The sequence below is a fragment of the Cydia amplana genome, chromosome 19, assembly GCF_948474715.1.
Source record: "Cydia amplana chromosome 19, ilCydAmpl1.1, whole genome shotgun sequence".
NCBI lineage: Eukaryota > Metazoa > Arthropoda > Insecta > Lepidoptera > Tortricidae > Cydia > Cydia amplana.
In genome coordinates this window covers 9,805,288-9,825,288 of record NC_086087.1, presented here as the reverse complement: position 1 = coordinate 9,825,288, position 20,001 = coordinate 9,805,288, and the positions used below count along the sequence as shown (strand labels likewise).

The 20,001-nt window shown below is 40.1% G+C and overlaps 3 protein-coding genes across 3 annotated transcripts; 1 reads left to right on the top strand and 2 right to left on the bottom strand.

The window, feature by feature from the left end:
- Window positions 1-723: 723 nt before the first annotated feature.
- Window positions 724-16,852, bottom strand: LOC134657037 (ATP-dependent RNA helicase Ddx1). The gene is made up of 13 exons (XM_063512590.1): window positions 16,347-16,852; window positions 16,093-16,210; window positions 15,462-15,628; window positions 14,844-14,975; window positions 14,141-14,330; window positions 13,232-13,419; window positions 10,570-10,694; window positions 10,041-10,178; window positions 7,710-7,924; window positions 6,686-6,801; window positions 5,662-5,769; window positions 3,704-3,838; window positions 724-891 (listed from the first exon to the last, which is right to left on the bottom strand). The coding sequence occupies exons 1-13, from the start codon at window positions 16,794-16,796 to the stop codon at window positions 787-789; spliced, it is 2,187 nt and encodes a 728-aa protein (XP_063368660.1). The 5' UTR covers window positions 16,797-16,852; the 3' UTR covers window positions 724-786.
- Window positions 16,853-17,036: 184 nt separating this feature from the next.
- LOC134657245 (ATP synthase subunit C lysine N-methyltransferase) lies at window positions 17,037-17,716 on the top strand. The gene has a single exon (XM_063512820.1). The coding sequence runs from the start codon at window positions 17,104-17,106 to the stop codon at window positions 17,692-17,694; it is 591 nt and encodes a 196-aa protein (XP_063368890.1). The 5' UTR covers window positions 17,037-17,103; the 3' UTR covers window positions 17,695-17,716.
- LOC134657244 (probable 18S rRNA (guanine-N(7))-methyltransferase) lies at window positions 17,694-19,779 on the bottom strand. The gene is made up of 6 exons (XM_063512819.1): window positions 19,625-19,779; window positions 19,510-19,547; window positions 19,186-19,364; window positions 18,707-18,900; window positions 18,182-18,371; window positions 17,694-17,941 (listed from the first exon to the last, which is right to left on the bottom strand). Exons 1-6 carry the CDS (start codon window positions 19,661-19,663, stop codon window positions 17,754-17,756), a joined length of 828 nt encoding a protein of 275 aa, XP_063368889.1. The 5' UTR covers window positions 19,664-19,779; the 3' UTR covers window positions 17,694-17,753.
- Window positions 19,780-20,001: the final 222 nt, after the last annotated feature.

Sequence of the window (20,001 nt, the reverse complement as noted above, 5' to 3'; positions counted from 1 at the left end):
TTTACTATGTTTCTACATGAATAACTTAAAATTAATGCCGTTAAAATAATTTTCACCGTTGGTTAAAATTCTCCCACATTTTAAAGTTTGAGAACCTGTAAACAGCATGATGACGTAGGCAAGTGACAGTTAGGTCATTCGCGAATCTCGGAAGAGAGTACCAGGCGGAGTATATTATTATACCATGGCCAAAAGTTGATTACGCCAATTACGTGGCTAATGGCTAATATAAGTCGAAGCCTACGTCAGTCTAAGGCTACTGTAACCGCGCCTTTATTTTTAACTGTAGAATAATGTTTTCTTGAACAATATTTAATTTACATAAGTGTTTCTTACTTTTTAACATAGATGTATTTTATTTAATATATGAATTGTTTTTGTCAGGGGCAGTTTTTACGAGGCTGGTATTTGTTTAATAATATGAGATGAAACAATTGCCGATTGGATATTACATTTTACATTTAGCAACAGTATTTTTATGGTTAATTTCCTACTTAGCGGTGTTATGAGAGTAATTTATTTTGGAATAAGGGCACCGTGCACTGCCCAAATAATAATCAGTAGTGATTGAGTGAAATATAAAAATAATGAACTTTGAATGTGTTTTATTTAATTATTATTTCCCAAAAATTCATTGAATTCATTTAGAAAGTGGCGATGCAATTTTGCGGCTGCTTTTTGTATAGTCGGGGTTTTTAAATGTTTGTAAATTGAAACAAATAGTTACGCAAGATCAGTCGTTGTATTCACGCAACTTATATACTTATAAATAAATATATGTAAAGCTTAAGCAATGGTGACATTGTGGTGCATCTTGAGGTAGTAGAGCTGCGCCTGCGACTCGAGTTCCTGCAGGGACTTGACCACTGGCGCCATCTGTGTCACGTGGTCCTGCAACAACACATTTGTAAATATAAAAAAAGTGTGCAAAGTTTCACTTTACATTTGTAACCATTTTTCTTGTATGTCTACGGTAATGGGAGGTAAAAAACAAGCAACAACGGTTGCACTCCGGGAGTGCCGATAGAAGTGAAAATTCACCTCACTATGTTACCGACGCCCGGTAAGGCTGCTTACAGACGAGCGACAGGGTACCTAATGATTCTACGAGAAACTTTTAGCAGATTATCGATTCGCCGAACATCGTTTCGCAGAGTCATTTATTTGTAAATGTAACTTTTGGTCGACCAACGTTACGTAGACTCTTGGTTCACATACAGTTCAGTTCGCTTCTGTGTAAATTAGCAGAACTATTATTGGACGATTTCCATTTCGTAGAGTTTGCGTTTCGTTTAAGCAATGTTTAGTCGAATAACGTTTCACATTTTACATATAAGTCGTTATTTTCAAAACAAAAGGATGATATAAAATATTATCATTTTTTTAAATTAATGCGTTAAGTACATGTTTATAAAATACCTGAGTTACAAAGCAGTTAGCGAATATGTAGTGTCAGACTCGTGGTAAGGCTACAATTGCACTACATCAAATTGGTGGATTTGGAAGGAAATGCTTGAGTTACTTTAGAACAGTGTTTTTCTAAGTGTGGGTCGCGACCCCCAGGGGGGTCGCGACACTTGTCCAAGGGGGTCGCGAAGTTCAGCTTTGAGAGAAACTTATGGAAAGTAATTTCATTTTTTAAACTTAAAAATATCCAATCTTTTTAAATTTAAAGTTTAAAGGTCGTTAATGTACATATTAATAAAACAAATCATTATTAGAGTTTAGAAAATACCGAAATCATAATACACATGCCTTTAAAAATTGAGGAGTTCCGTCAATTCCTCATGGATTCCAACATCAGATCAGAACCAAAATTATTATGGTATTACCTCGAAGGTAACTTCTTTCAAACAAAAAAAGAATTATTCAAATCGGAACGGAACTAGATAATTAAATGTATCTAAAACCATGTTTATCAGACTCAAACTAAAAGTTGTTGTAAAGGTTAGTCATGTCCTAGTATAGTCATAAATAAGAGAGAAGTTCAGCTAGTCAATATTAATGCCAAATGAACATTCGACCTATTGTGTTTCGACCAATGGTTTCTCGGGTAATTATGACAGTTACTAAATGATTATTCTACGAATAGTAAATATGCGTATCAATGTTCTGCTTATTGACTACACTCGTAAACGACTATTATGCGTAATGAGATTCGGCCAATCGTTACTCTGCCAAACAACACGTCGGCGAATCGTTGTCGGCGAAACAAAAATCGGCGTAATTTTTCTCGGAATATCAATAGGGCACCCGAGCGACAGTACGCGACACACTGTCGGCGACGGTCGCTGACGACCGCCTGCGACGGCTATCGGCGACGGTCGGTGGGGTACCTAATGATTCTCCGAGAAACTTTTAGCACATTATCGATTCGCCGACAACGATTCGCCGAACATCGTTTTGCAGAGTCATTTATTTGTAAATGTAACTTTTGGTCGACTAACGTTACGTAAACTCATGGTTCACATACAGTTCAGTTCGCTTGTGTGTAAATTAGCTGAACTATTATCGGACGATTTCCATTTGCCAGAGTAACTGTTTCGTTTAAGCAATGTTTAGTCGAATAACGTTTCACATAATACATATAATTTTTTATTTTCGCAACAAAAGGATGATATAAAATATTATCATTTTTTAATTAAATGCGTTAAGTAGGTATACATATATGTATATAAAGTAAGTTACGAAGAAATAGCGAATATGTAGTGTCAGACTCGTCGTAAGGCTACAATTGCACTATATCATATATTGGTGGATTTCGAGAGGAAATGCTTGAGTTACTTTAGAAAATACCGAAATCATAATACACATGCCTTTAAAAATTTAGGAGTTCCGTCAATTCCTAAAGGATTCCAACATCAGATCAGAACCAAAATTATTATGGGAATACCAGGAAGGTAACTTACTCAAATCGGACCATGGGTGCCGGAGTAATCGCTGAACATATTACTTAAAGTAAATCATCATCATTATTATCAAAACAATCATCATCATCAGGTACACTTTATCAAAATATTTGACCTCTCACCTTAGTTTATAACTATTTAGATTAAAATTTAGTTCTTTCTTCGGAAGTGTGATGAAAAACATTGTGTGTAACTCCGGGAGTAAGAATATTCTAATTTCTGCTAGTCAATAATATGCCAAATGAAAAATTCGACCTATTGTGTTTCGACGGTTTCGACCAATGGTTTCTCGGGTAATTATGACAGTTACTAAATGATTATTCTACGAATAGTAAATATGCGTATCAATGTTCTGCTTATTGACTACACTCGCAAACGACTATTACGCGTAATGAAATTCGGCCAATCGTTACTCTGCCAAACAACCCGTCGGCGAATCATTGTCGGCGAAACAAAAATCGGCGTAATTTTTCTCGGAATATCAATAGGGCACCTATGAGTGGCCATCTAAACCTTACGGTCCTTACGGTCGCTACTATGAGAAAAATGATTTTATTTTCGTTTTTAAAACGTGAGTGACATCTTAAGCCCCATTTTAGACTATTCAAGAACTTGCATTGCATGCAATATTCGATGCATTGCTAAACTACAGAGTACAATACAATGAATTCAGTCGATAAAATGCACTTTCTTGAACCGTCTAAATGGGGCTTTATACAAAAATAGTCGTATATCCGTCTGCACAACGGCACCACTATTTTTCTTAATAAAGTAATAATCTGAACGACACTTGCCTGGTACCCAGAGCCTATCTGCGTCCTCTTCTGCCCGTACACGACCTTGCCGTCGAACTCGTTGGCCGCTACCTTCAGATCGGGCTCCACTTGCTGAATCGTCACGTTCAAGTGGTCCTCAATATCGGCCAAATACTAAAACAAGTAAAGGACAAATAATAATCACAAATATTTTTATTTGGTAAAAATATTGTAAAGTTGACTACTACTAGCGACATCTAGATTGAAATGAGAAACTAAAATGATACAACTGACCCGCTAACAGATGGCGCTAGTCGTCCTCACTTTTACGAAACTTCGCATCCGATGGTTTTGTACCGGTCCCTACTAATTTGCTACTAATTATAATCACTAATAAGTTAGTAGTTCGCTAGCCGTGCAAAGAGGAAACGCCAGCAGCGTGCTAAGCACATTTAGCCGGGCACCTATGGCCTAATAGCATATAATACCATTAATTTTTATATTTACCTAGTCATAAGTTTGTAAATTTCTGTACCTAAAAGTGTTCCACAATATAAAAATAATTGTTTGATCAAATTACATATATTTAGGTGCTACAAATAAAACACGCATTCAGCTTGCATGTAGGCGTGAAAACTTGTCTTTAGCCATTCCATTTTTTGGTGCATAAAGCTTTGGTTTCCTCCGAAAGCGGTGCCGTCATATAGCGGCCGTCTCCATACAAATACTACGACATCCATATTTAGCCGTATTATTTAGTATGGAGACGGCCGCTATATGACGGCACCGCTATCCTAGGAAAACCGATCTTAACTCATCGATTTGGGGTTAACGAGATGGTTTAAATAACTTTTTTCTACTCCAGCACTTAAATGTGTCAATTAAATGACTGACAGTGATATCTAAAGCAATGTCATTTGAATGCTTTGTCTATAGGCTCATAAGATGACTGCTAGCAGTCATCTTATGAGTATAATACAACTGCTTTATTTTTTTTAAAGATACAAGTTCCGATCATCTTGATTGAAAGAGGTATGTTTTCATTTACAATAATAACTCTTTTTTTTTTTAAATAATAACTCAATTTTTTTTAAATAATAACTCTTTTTTTTTAAATAATAACTCTTTTTTTTTAATAATAACTCTTTTTTTTTAATAATAACTTTTTTTTTTTTTTTTTGCTGCAGCTGTCATAGAAAAAGTAATGTATGCAACAGCTCATAATTGGTTCTTAAAATTCTCGGGTCTTTTTTTACAAAACTCGACTACGTCTCGTTTTGTAACTTCGACCCTTGAATTTTAAGAACCCTTATTATATCACTGTTGCATAAACTACTATTTTTTTATAAAATCTAAATATCCCAAACTAAATGTAATCACGGTGTAACATAGTGTATGTACCTGCATCTCGTTGTACCACATGCAGCAGCCCTTGGGGCGGTCGTCGATGAGGTTGGTGTTCCAGCAGTTGCGGCCGCGCGTCGAGCACCACTCGCCGTGGTACCACACCTGGAGGTTACGTCAACACAAGGGTAACATAGTGTATGTACCTGCATCTCGTTGTACCACATGCAGCAGCCCTTGGGGCGGTCGTCGATGAGGTTGGTGTTCCAGCAGTTGCGGCCGCGCGTCGAGCACCACTCGCCGTGGTACCACACCTGGAGGTTACGTCAACACAAGGGTAACATAGTGTATGTACCTGCATCTCGTTGTACCACATGCAGCAGCCCTTGGGGCGGTCGTCGATGAGGTTGGTGTTCCAGCAGTTGCGGCCGCGCGTCGAGCACCACTCGCCGTGGTACCACACCTGGAGGTTACGTCAACACAAGGGTAACATAGTGTATGTACCTGCATCTCGTTGTACCACATGCAGCAGCCCTTGGGGCGGTCGTCGATGAGGTTGGTGTTCCAGCAGTTGCGGCCGCGCGTCGAGCACCACTCGCCGTGGTACCACACCTGGAGGTTACGTCAACACAAGGGTAACATAGTGTATGTACCTGCATCTCGTTGTACCACATGCAGCAGCCCTTGGGGCGGTCGTCGATGAGGTTGGTGTTCCAGCAGTTGCGGCCGCGCGTCGAGCACCACTCGCCGTGGTACCACACCTGGAGGTTACGTCAACACAAGGGTAAAACCGGCCGTATATGCAAATAAGTGTTCCGTGAACAAAGTTTAGTTACGGAACACTACTACTACTTATTTAGTGTTTGTTTTTGGAATATTATTATAAGCAACGTTTTTAGGGTTCCGTACCCAAAGGGTAAAAACGGGACCCTATTACTAAGACTCCGCTGTCCGTCCGTCCGTCCGTCCGTCCGTCTGTCACCAGGCTGTATCTCACGAACCGTGATAGCTAGACAGTTGAAATTTTCACAGATGATGTATTGATGTTGCCGCTATAACAACAAATACTAAAAACAGTATAAAATAAAGATTTAAGTGGGACTCCCATACAACAAACGTGATTTTTGACAGAAGTTAAGCAACGTCGGGCGGGGTCAGTACTTGGATGGGTGACCGTTTTTTTGCTTGTTTTGCTCTATTTTTTGTTGATGGTGCGGAACCCTCCGTGCGCGAGTCCGACTCGCACTTGGCCGGTTTTTTTTCTTTAATCTCTACAATATGTATAGAGATTAAAGAAAAAACGTTGCTGTATTGTCGAAGTATCGGTTGGCCAATCTGTCTGTGTCGAACTGTTCTGCGATATAAAAATACAGTATATAACTAGTATAAATTAGAATAAAAACAAAAAATTTTAGGATTTTTCCAACCGATTAACACACTAACTGTCAACCTTACGGCCTTTTAATAGAGGCTTGCCGTGACCCATAGTGGGGCACGGGACAGTGAACGTGTTAAAAATTACTCTATGCTCAAAAACCGCGTTATCACATCAGTCAGCTAAAATAGCTACAAAGTGGATGCCGTAAGATGGGTGAGGAGCTGGCAGGCCCAGGGAGAGGCGGGATGACCTAGACACAGAATATGCAGTGTTGGTTGGTTGTTAGTATAGTTTCATACCTTCTCAGGCACGGTGGAAACCAGACTGATAGCGAGCCCCATCCGCTCCGCGCGACCCACACGGCCGATGCGGTGCACGTAGTTCGACTTCTCATCAGGCAGGGTCACGTTGATCACTGAAACAGTTTTATTGTTGTAGTGTTGTATGAACAGGGAGTACCGTAACTGTGGCGCCATTTTCTTTGACTTTAGGTCCTTTAGGAGTATTCCACTAGACTCTAGCTAGAATGACGCTTACAAACTCTTTAATTTTTCAGAATACTAAGAATTCGACTTTTGGGTAGATATTGTTTTGTGCGAGTGAGTTTTTCTAATTCCTTGACTAGATGGCGCTAGTAGTAGACAGAAATCCTTCATTATCATTTATCAGTCACGAATACCTGCAGATCCACAGTGTGAAAACCGCGTAAAGTAAAGGTTCCGTCACACAGACGCGTTTTCCGGGCGGGGCGTGAGCGGGGCGCGCCGCTTTTACATATAAAACGCTCACGCCCCGCCCGGTAAACGCGCCTGTGTGACGGAACCTTAAGGTAAACTCACTAAACGGCAGTCCAGACACGTCTATGCCCCTCGCAGCGACATCAGTGCCGATGAGGAACTAGACTCTTTGCTGCTTGAAGCTCTCCAGGTTGCCCTTTCTCTCCTGAGGCTTCCGGTCCCCGTGGAGGCACACGCATGAGAACTCGGTGCCGAACGACTTGAGTAACCGCTCCATATTGTCGCAGTCACCACGTTATATTATTTTCATTAGAAAAACACACTAAACAAAAAGAAAAACTCACTAAACGGCAGTCCAGACACATCTATGCCTCTAGCAGCGACATCAGTGCAGATGAGGAACTTAACCCTCTGCTGCTTGAAGCTCTCCAGGTTGCCCTTTCTCTCCTGAGGCTTCCGGTCCCCGTGGAGGCACACGCATGAGAACTCGGTGCCGAACGACTTGAGGAACCGCTCCATATTGTCGCAGTCACCACGTTATATTATTTTCATTAGAAAAACACACTAAACAAAAAGAAAAACTCACTAAACGGCAGTCCAGACACGTCTATGCCTCTAGCAGCGACATCAGTGCAGATGAGGAACTTGACTCTTTGCTGCTTGAAGCTCTCCAGGTTGCCTTTCCTCTCCTGAGGCTTCCGGTCCCCGTGGAGGCACACGCAGGGGAACTCGGTGCCGAACGACTTGAGGAACCGCTCCATATTGTCGCAGTCCAATTTTGTGCGGCAGAAGATTAAGGCTCTGTAAAGGTACGAATATAACATATTTTTAGGCAACACAGTTGGTACCTGGTATTTAGACCAGCCTCCGAGAGAACGGCCGATATTGTGGAGCAAGTTCGACGTTCAGTTCCGCAACAATCAACGCGTAAGAGAGTTTGGGCTACGGACAATAAAAAATTCAACATTGTGACAAGTTTTGAAGCATAATTTGCATCTTAAGGTTTAAAGGATTCTGTTTGTTTATGAATTAAAACCAAATGATGCGAATAACCGACTTCATTTTGCCAATCAGATGCTCTAATCTCATTTCCGAAAGGAATGATAACAAATGGCCACCACCCAGCCCCGATCTCGGTCCGTATATTTTTTTTCTGTGGGATTACCTCAAATCTGTAGTCTTTGACAAAAATTCGAAAGATTTTGAGCAGCTCAAAAGGAATTTTTTTCGGAAAATCGCCAATATCTCCGAGGGGAATATTTCGAAAAAAAAATCCAGAATTTGAGATTTTGCCTTCAAGAGTGCCAAGAAACTCAGGTGGGCCACTAATCTACACATTATTTTGAGTCATAAAATTTCCATAACTTGTGTTTTTAAAAGTAGTATTAAAATTGTTGTACGATTTGAAGTTTTTTTTAAATTCAATTTTCAAACTGCCAACACCCTTTTGGCCCACCTGTAGCTATTTAAAAATAAAGTTTTTGCTAATGCGAAGCAATGATTGTCCTCTGGCCGCCCGAAGCCTGAGGAGACGTAACATAAGCTTTATTTTATCAACACTACGAAAATTTATCGCGTAAAATTAAATTTTAAATTATCATCACTACATAGTATAAAACAAAGTCGCTTCCCGCTGTCTGTCTGTCTGTTTTTGATGCGGAACGGATTTTGATGCGGTTTTTTTAAATAGATAGAGTGATTCAAGAGGAAGGTTTATGTATAATTTGTTAACCCGTGCGAAGCCGGGGCGGTTCGCTAGTTAAGAATAAAGTACATTACATACAGTCTCAAAACTGAGAAAGGCAAAATATACTGAATTTTCGCCAAGTATTCAAGTCAAGGATTTAATAAACTAAAATTGTTAGTAAACTAAAATAATTAAAATGTATCATACGTCATAACAATAAATAAGTGTGCGTGACTAAAACCCATCGTCGCGATATTGAGTCGGCAGGAAAGTTACCTCTGCCTTCGACCATCGCGATATCTCCTTTCGCAATTTCATACAAAATTATGAAAAATCTAAAACGCCTGGGAAATTTAGGTTTTTGGCTTTGGAATTAAAAGGTTATTAATATGATAAGAGCTCACCACATATGCTATTTATAAACCACATGTGTGAACCAAGGTCATCGACCGCGTGGGCAAAGTTTACCCAATTCCACGCTAGATGTCACTTTGTCATCCAGCGCGATTCGTACATCGCGGTATCGTTTGGTTCCCGTAGAATATAGGCAAGGTTTGGTTGAACATGAGTCAAATTGCCATCAGAAGGGTCTTAACTGACTCGACTGAACAGCGAATGATGAATTCGGAGATGAATTTCGTGATTCCACCCCGCTCGCCTGCAAGTCAACTATCGCAGACTTGCAGGTCGATGATCTGACGCTGTTTTTGGCCACCTTATAAATATTTGAATACAAAGAATGCAATGATTGGATCGCAACATTGCAGTGCAATTTTGATTGAAACTCAAGAAATAAATGAGGCGCGTTCAAAAACAAAATTGAATAAATATTTTGTGAACAATCTATACCATTTTTTTTCTCCCATTTAATCGGGAAGATTTTACTAATACTTTTTTTTTTGTGATTGTTATTCTTATTCCCAAACTTTCCATTTAGAGTCTAAATGGAAAGCGATTATAGATTGGTCAAAATTTTAGACCATTTGTTTATCGCATTTCCATTCCATTACGTTAAAAGCGTGTACATGTACTAGGTTTCTATCTATGCAAAATCTTTCAGTTATTTACGATACAAGTGCGGAAAAGAGGAATTACCTATTCGCACGTGTATCGTACAACGTTTTACAGTACATATGGCACTTTAAACTTTCGACATACGCACAGAAAGTGCTATTTCCCGCACTAGTTCGGGAAAGTAGCACCATATGTTCTGTAAAATGATTACCTTACCTGTCCATCTTATGTTCCCGGATGGCGCGCACGCAGTACTCGCCCTTCAGGATCTTGACGGCCTCGGATAGCGTCTCGGGCGTCGTGTTCCCGCTGCGGATGTTGTCTTTGGCGTGAACCGCGTCCGTTGTTATTTGTCTGTAAAAACAATGTGTCTATACCGACCGTTCTTTTGTTTGTTAAGGTTCACTTTTAATGGTTATGGCAATAACGCATTAATCAACCCTTTTGAGGGAAAACGAGATATTTTTATATAGTTCGTTTTTTTAGCATTAGAAAGAAGGTAAGCATATTGACATATCTTTTAATTGAAAAACGGTTTTTAAAAATCAATAACTATGTATTACTTATGAAAGCAGAAGAATATAAATGATCGCATTAGATTCATAATTGTTACATATTTGCCATTATTTATTTTTAAAACGTGTTTTTCAATAAAAAGACACGTCAAGATTGTTCACCTTATTTCTAATGCTAAAAAAACGAACTATAAGGTAGGAAAAGATGGCAACGCGCAGTATGGACTTACTTGCGCAGGGTCTCCCAGGAGCGGTCCTTCTGCGGGTCGATCAGCGCCACCACGTGGTGAACGGTCTCTGGTACCGCGTCCTCGCCCTTCAAATCGATCCACGTTGGGAAGTGCATCAGTTTCTCCTGGAAATTCATGTATATATATTTAGGTATAGCCACAGACAAGACATCCTCCAGACTGCGCATAGTAGCGCTACCCCCTCTGCCACAAATATACTTTTTTTTTATATATTGAGAAACAAACACGTCATTCATTAACATTCATTAATAGATTGAGCAGCAGTAAATAGACCTATAGTTTCCTTAATTAACATATCAAAAATACGTAGCCAATGCACCATTAAATACGGTAGTTTTACTTCATTTTCGAGTCAAATTGTCTTTGTGTGACGTCCGTGTCTTTGAACGGACCAATCACGGCACGGGACTCGCTTACCTCGTCCCCCGCACCCCAGTATTTTTGGCAGCATCGGTTTCCTGAAATAATAGCTCTAAACTCCATCTAGAGGATTCCTAGTCTATGGGTATAGCCTATAGTCAACAGTTATAAGCCCAAGAAAAAATCGTGCCACCGAGATCGAGTTTCAGCCGGGCTAGCACATGATTGGCACGAGAGTATCTCGCGGCGAGATAGACTACCCGTCCCTCTTTTATTAACACAGTTAGAAAAAGACGGGTAGTCTATCTCGCCGCGAGATACTGTCGCGCCAATCATGTGCTAGGGGTGCAGTGCCACATATTTCGGTAAGTGGACTATTAAACGTCATACGGCGACATCTATATCAGCTATTAAATTCAAAGAACTATTTTTTCTTATGATTTTACAAACCTTGATATTATTATAGTGTAATAATAACTTAACAGTCTTAAAACAATATGACTATGACAAAACTGGTGTGACTAATAGCATAGAGAAATATAGAAAGACAAGAGTGCTCACTCCATACATCAGTTCAGACTATTAATTTCAGTGTGTACATCTAGCATTGAGTAGCGGAACTATCAGTACTGCTACATCTATTGTCAAGTAGCAGTACTGATAGTTCCGCTACTCGATGCTAGATGCTAATAGTATTTTTGGTACTAAAACTGATGTATGAAGTGAGCACTCTATGTATTTTTTTCTCTATGCTAATAGCCTAATATGATAGCACATCTCCTTTAACATCTTTGGCGAGTTGGCGACCTAACCAGTGGTGAATTTACCACTAGGCTGAGTACTGACTTAACTGACCATCAGGAATAAAAACTTGAGATGTTTAGAAATTCGAAGTAGGTGACATTTCACGGTGTTTCTACCTTAAATGTGTGTTCGAACTTACCGCCATCTTAACTTCGAAGGCGTGAAGCTTCGCTGAACACACGATCATCTGTAACCGGCGGCCGTCTGAAGTGATCTTCGGCATCTGTCAGTGCAGTCGCTCGATCATATGTCCATAGCCATCAGCAGTAAAAGACTTACCGCCATCTTCTTAACTTCCAAGGCGTGAAGCGTCGCTGAACACACAACCATTTGTAACCAACGGCCGTCTGAAGTGATCTTGGGCATCTATCGGTGCAGTCGCTTCATCATATGTCCCCATACCATACCCATCAGCAGTAAAAGACTTACCGCCATCTTCTTAACTTCGAAGGCGTGAAGCGTCGCTGAGCACACAACCATCTGTAGCCGGCGCCCCGGCGGCCTTCCGACGTGATCTTGGGCATCTGTCAGTGCAGTCGCTCGATCATATGTCCATACCCATCAGCAGTAAAAGACTTACCGCCATCTTCTTAACTTCCAAGGCATGAAGCGTCGCTGAATACACAACCATTTGTAACCAACGGCCGTCTGAAGTGATCTTGGGCATCTATCGGTGCAGTCGCTTCATCATATGTCCCCATACCATACCCATCAGCAGTAAAAGACTTACCGCCATCTTCTTAACTTCGAAGGCGTGAAGCGTCGCTGAGCACACGACCATCTGTAGCCGGCGCCCCGGCGGCCTTCCGACGTGATCTTGGGCATCTGTCGGTGCAGTCGCTCGATCATATGTCCATACCCATCAGCAGTAAAAGACTTACCGCCATCTTCTTAACTTCGAAGGCGTGTAGCGTAGCTGAGCACACGACCATCTGTAATCGGCGGCCGTTTGAAGTGATCTTAGGCATCTGTCGGTGCAGTCGCTCGATCATATGTCCATAGCCAACAGCAGTAAAAGACTTACCGCCATCTTCTTAACTTCGAAGGCGTGTAGCGTCGCTGAGCACACGACCATCTGTAGCCGGCGCCCCGGCGGTCTTCCGACGTGATCTTGGGCATCTGTCAGTGCAGTCGCTCGATCATATGTCCATACCCATCAGCAGTAAAAGACTTACCGCCATCTTCTTAACTTCGAAGGCGTGAAGCGTCGCTGAACACACGACCATCTGTAGCCGGCGCCCCGGCGGCCTTCCGACGTGATCTTGGGCATCTGTCAGTGCAGTCGCTCGATCATATGTCCATACCCATCAGCAGTAAAAGACTTACCGCCATCTTCTTAACTTCGAAGGCGTGAAGCGTCGCTGAACACACGACCATCTGTAGCCGGCGCCCCGGCGGCCTTCCGACGTGATCTTGGGCATCTGTCAGTGCAGTCGCTCGATCATATGTCCATACCCATCAGCAGTAAAAGACTTACCGCCATCTTCTTAACTTCGAAGGCGTGAAGCGTCGCTGAACACACGACCATCTGTAGCCGGCGGCCGTCCGACGTGATCTTGGGCATCTGTCGGTGCAGTCGCTCGATCATGTCGCCGTAGCCAGCCTTCAGCAAGCCGTCCGCCTCGTCCAGGACGAAGAAGCGGCAGTGAGTCAGTGCTAAGTAGCCTGAAATGGAACGGAATGGAATGAGGTTGGCAACTGTCAAAGGTTTGCATAGATGGCGCCATCATAGCTTGCCCCTTTTTCTATGAGATTTGGCTTAATTGGCTGGCATCCAGGGCATTAAAAAAACAAAAATTTGACACAATTCTAGGGATTGACAGGACAAGCTATGATCTGCAAAATACTTCGATCAGCCAACCCCATTGGTAGGATATCTTGTCGGTAGTAAAGAAAGATACCTGTGTCGCGATATCGCATACAGAGTCCAAACAGGTCGTAACTATAAATTCAGCTTCAGGGAGTGTGACAATCAACACACAAGGTTCTCGTTGAGTTTTGTTGAGTGTGCGAGTCTCATACTAGATGTCGCTAGTAGTAGCTGTCACATTTAAATTGATGGTCATCAAAATATTTCTAAGTTTGTTGAAGTACATAAACTTGAGCTACACAATAGGAACTCCATTTTAAGCGGCAGGCAATACTTATATATGGCGGCAGGCTGCAGTTATATCGCAGTGGAATAAAAACTAGTTCAGAACTAGTGGGAAAGTGTAGTTTCCCTACATATTACACTAGATGTCGCTAGTGATAGTCATTCAACATGCTTTCAGATGTTTGTATATTCAAATGTGGTACTTAAAAATGCGATCACTGTTTGGGAAATGTTTCTCCTAGTAAGTTTACAAACATTAACCTTCCTGTAGTCTTACAAAGACAACATTACCTCCAGAAATGAGATCCTCCAACCTCCCCGGCGTGCCTACAACAATGTCAATCCCAGCGTTGAGCTGACTGATCTGGTCCTTGACGTTTACACCGCCCACCACCAGCAGCTCGCGCACCTTCGGGTTGTCGATGTGCTTCCTAAACATGGTTATCTGGTTGCAGGTCTGCTCTGCTAACTCGCGCGATGGCTGAAAATATGGTATGTATTTTGGTTAAATAAAAACTTTTATGCGCCTCCTACAATAATCTATCACAGGATGCTAGAGGTGGTCATTCTTCTATAATTACTAGCCTCTGCACACTAGAACAATGTTATCATACCATCTAAACCAGGGGTTTTCAAAGTGGGAGGCGCGGGGCCTTGGGAAATTTGAACACGATTACTAGTTTAGAATAAATTTAAAAGTGGAAAAATTACTGTCTTGGGAGGTCTTGGTGGCTCAGATGGCAGAGCGCTGGAGTATCGATCCAGAGGCCGTGAGTTCAAGTCTCACCCAAGACAGTAATTTTTCCACTTTTAAATTTATTCTAAGCTTAATAGCATGGATCGCAGACGTTTACGCTTGTTAAAAATTAAAAACGATTACTAGTTCTCCATTTCCTTGCATCAAAGCGAAAAGGGGGGCGTGGGAACTTTATTTTAGGCAGCAGGGGGGCGTGCCTAAAAAAAGTTTGGGAACCCCTGATCTAAACAAACTTACCTCAATAATGATAGCTTGCGGCGCATTGTTTGCGGGCTTGCTCTCAGTAGCCACTCCGGCCTGCACCACATTGTTTTTGACACACTCCTTGGGTGCCTGATTCACTGCTACATATCCTGCTGGTGGCTGATGCTGAAAGTTCAAACCAAAAACGTGTTGAGCTCAAACTATTACGTACCTTGCAATATTTTTACTATCTTACTGGGACCAATTAAGATGTTTATGTTATGTTATGTGTTTTTGATTTTTCATTAATTTTGTATAAAAGTGTAATATTGCAAAAGTGGGATACAAAGGAAACTTTTCTGCTGAATCGCCCGGAATTGTTATTGTGTCTAAGGAAGGTGGGGGCTTAAGACTGACTTTCAGGATACAATACCTAACTGTTTAAAAAAAAATTCTAACTACATATTTTTTAACTCACATTTATATTTATGGACGATATCGCGAAATTTATTTTATTACGTTATAGACGTCGGTAGATAAAGGAAATAAAATAAATTTCGCGATAGACCCGTCTATAAATATAAATGTGGGTTAATATGTGTTCTAAACGAGAAAGTTTTAAATATTATACATATTTTTTAACTTGTAAAATCTTTGTGAAATATGTTTTACCTTAAAAGGTGTTGCTCCAAAGTTGAAGCTCATTTCAGCATTCTTAAGCACTACAGCCGGGAAGTAGCAATCCGATTTACGGGACTGATCTAATTTAAATGCTACTCCCAGATCCTCTCCATTCTTTGTGTACCGGATCTCACCCGCATTAAAGTTGAGCAGACATCCTGAAAGTGGTGGTAACTATGTCACTATACAATCAAAAATCCTGGAAAACTCTAGTCTCCAAGTTTATACATTAATTATTATAATCAAATTGGAAGAGACTGTATTTATTGGTCTTGTAGTTATGATACTTATGATAGAAGTGAATGATGACTGAATGAATGTATGATTTGCATATGAAGATTTTTGTGAATCTAAAATGGTACTGGCAGTTTTGTCTTTACACAATGTGATGCTGAACAAACAATCAGAATGACACAGGATTAACAGATTTTTTCTAATAAAAAAAATCATTAATACAGATTTCTGCTAAATAATGTCTATTAGAATTAAGTATCTTTACTTATATTTAGATCATAGCAATGTTTTACCTTGTGTTGCATGTTAGTATTAAATGAAAAAAAAAAGTTTAGTATAAGACTAGCAATAAATAGAATTGTGCATCAATGTTGAAATATTGTCTTACCAATGACATCATTCTTTCCATATGCTTCACCATAGTCATCAAACTGCTTGGCATTGGACTTCTTGCCGGTGCCTCCAAAGCCAAACCCTGCGCGATCTGTGCCAAGATCCAGCCTTGCCTGTTTGAAGAAAATATTTAAAAAAAACATTAAGATAAAGTTAACATTTTCTGTGTCTTTTGTCTTAAAAGATTAGTTAAAATGTTACTTGAATCATAAGACACAGAACAAATATAAAAAACCATAACCAACTTACAGCTTGTGTAGACCAGCCCACACGGCACAGCCCCTCATCGGTAACTGTAGCCTCATAGTAATAGGCACCCTTACTGTGCACGCCCTTCGTGGCCCTGCAGCCGTGCCACATCTTCTGATCTCTCGACTGGCAGCGCAGCCCATCTGGAGTCACCGCCAACGCATCGTTTCGATCGAAAAACGACATCGTCCATTCAGACGATGTTTGCGCTATCACTTTACTGGTCTTCCCTTCCTGTATGTCTTTCAATGTCTCCCACACAATCTGCAAAATGGGTAAGCAGAAAGCACCAGTCTTTCCACTACCAGTCTCTGCAGCCATGAGTACGTCTCCACCACCCAAAATAAGAGGAATCGCTTCAGCCTGAACATCCGTGGGTAAGGTCCATTCCATTTCATCGATGGCTTTAGCCAATTCGGGGAGGACGCCGAACTCCTCGAAGGCAGTCATGATGAAGGAAATTTAATGATATTTCAGCAAAATAAATACAGAACACCCGGTTCAGCCGAAGTTTGACGTTTCGTTTCGATATTGTTTTTTTTTTAGGTGTATATTTTAGTGTTGCCAGTAACTAAATACGCTAAGTCCTTGCAAGCAATTAATTGAGTGTGCATGCTTGATAGTGAACAGTTGAGGTAAATTATAAAACAAAAAAGTTTTTCTCTATGGAAAAATGGAAATCAGCTGGTATGTCAGTGTCAAACTGATCATAACCTTAAATGGATGGATAAATTTAATAAAAAAATAACATTACATAATGGAACTGGAGCTACTTGGTTCTGAAACAAACGCTCCTAGAAAATTATCATCTGCAGGGAAGATACTAATTTATACAACCGGGGGATTAGCAGTAGGAGTCAGCATTGTGTGTATCCCATTTGTGTCACCAGCTTTGAGGAAGGTTTGCCTGCCTTACGTCCCCGCTACCACAGAACAACTAGCCGGAGTAACTAAAGCCTTGAGCGGGCGAAGCGGTCGGCTTCTTGACGTAGGTTCAGGAGATGGGAGAATCGTTTTTACAGCAGCCAAATTAGGTTTCAAGTCGGATGGAGTAGAACTCAACCCTTGGCTGGTTTATTACTCTAGAATAGCTGCCCTTTTATCCTCACAGAGTCAGAACACAAAGTTTTATAGACGAAACCTATGGACTTTTAGTCTAAAACCATACGACAACATAGTTATATTTGGTGTTGAGCAAATGATGTCAGAATTTGAAAGTAAGCTGCTAGCTGAAACTGAAAATGGTACAGTCGTAGTCGCGTGTAGATTTCCCCTGCCTAACATGAGACCACTTGAGACAATAGGACATGGAGTTGATACTGTTTGGAAATATGAGATTAAAAGATAAATTATGTTTGTTTATTTCTTAGTTAATATTGTAAATCTCTAAGTATAAATATATATTTATCAGAATCTCCCACTTCTTTTCCTGCCAGTGTACTTGGTGTCCGGTTTGGTCTCCTTGCCCTGCTGCCGCCTCCTCTCCTTCTTTTCCAGAAGCCAGGCTTTAGTATTTTTTAGAGGTTTCCCTCTTGCATTTCTGCCAGCTTCTCTCCTGGCATATTTTACTTGCAGACTATTTTCTTCCTCAGTACCTGAGTGTTATAAAGAGACAACTTAGTTACAATCCCTGTATTAAAGTTACAATCACTGTATTCAAGTTACAATCATTGTATTAAAGTTACAATATTCAATAGTTAGTCTAAAATTATTTGTAGCACAATTTATCATAACTACATGTGCATACTTATTTAAGAGGAATTCTGCCTGTTTTACTACTACAGGAACAATAGCAAGATTGGAATAGACTAACATAATTACAAAAAAAAACATACCTAAAGCTTTAGGAAGTGGTGCAGAACCTCCAGTCATAAGCACCAAGAAGAATTTCTTGGCCTTAGTAGAGTTTGGGTAATCTATGACCACACCTCCATAGAAGCCTGCCTTCATAGCCTGGGATGTGAGGAGTTCCAGTTGAGTTTCATTTTGGGGGTAGAACTGAAATACTGCCCTAGCTGATCTAGACTGAAAAAGAAATTGTTGAGAGTTGGAACAATTGGCAGTAACTTTTATTAATTATCAATTTTTGTACAGACTTCTAATTTTATTGTTGATTTGATTCTTATAAGTTTTAAATTAATCATTATTTGATGGCAGATTACCCTTAAAATATGAGCTGCAGTATTCTCTATGTAAAAAATGTTGATTTAGTTTTACTACTCTTCAAATTCTAATTTAACACAGTAAAGGGACCAAAGCAATGAGTAAAATTCTACTTCGTCAATAGTATGGTGGCAATGCATAAGAAAAGGTTAAGTCTTTAAAAAAAGATCGAAAAACATAATATTAAAAGAACATACCAGTGAAGCATATAATGTGCTAAAGAACTTATACAGCCTCTTTACAGGCTGGTGTGACTTCTTGTCTGCATTGAACAGCCACTGGATTGCTGACACGGACACTGCCCCGTCAAAGCAACCTGCTCGGAATGGGACTCCCTCACCCATGTCACTGAGAACTAAATCACCTTCCGTTTCTCTCTCCAGTGCCACTTCTAAAATCATAAATAAATATTTTAGGGTCCTATTTTGTAACACTTTTAAAGAAAACTTATAGTCTGTTTGTCTAAATTGTATAATTGTAAAGTACCTTTTTCATTTAATCATTTTAAAGCCTCTAAATTAAATTTAAATGAAAAGGCATCAGGTTCTTTTCCCAGGACACAAGCATATCCCAAAAAGCTGAATTAAAATTTTAATAGATTTTTTATTTAATTTATGGATAATTCAATAAAACATTGAACAATAAATGTTATTTTTACATTCCACAAAAAACTTACCAAGCATGGAATTTGAAATGTCCATTCCAATCCACATGTGACCATTTTCCTCCAGCACTGATCCAGAGAGCCCTGATCCGCAGCCAATATCTAAGAGCAAGCAAGGAGTATCTTCAGGTAACAACAGCAGCTCTAAACATCTCTCTGTCATCTGAGCTTGTATGTCGATAATTCGGGAGCTAAAATAATATATGTAAATAAAAATATTATCCATAAATAGATTATAACATGGATAAATGTAAATTAAACTAACTCTCTATCCCTATTCATTAAACTAACTAGGTTTAATAAAAACTATGTATAAGCGTATGTAGTCAAACTTACTTTTGAGTATATTTTCTTGCTTCTTCTTCATTGTAAAACTGAAATAAAGCAAAAGTTATTTCCAGAAGTTGCTTTATTTGGATGATTTTAAATTTAAAAAGAAAAGAGTACTTACGATCTCAGGTGGAGCCTGAAACTCGGGTCTTCGTGACATTGTATATCGGTTTAGATATTCCAATTGATATTAAAACAACGGTAATTATTTATAAATACAAAAAGCAAAATTTCAGCACGAGCCATAACCTTAAATCAAAACATCAATATGTCACTTGACTTAGTTGACTTGACAAGTTGACGTTTCGGTAAAGTAAAGGTATACATACACATTACGATCAATAGCGCGTAATGGAACGGTTTTTTTGTAACATCCACATCGAAAAACATCTTTAAGGGCCACAACACACTGCCGCATCGGTACCGTACTTCTCGCTCTAACTGCTTTATGGGTGCGGCGCACCATGTTCGCGGTGCGATGCGGTAGTGTGTTATGGC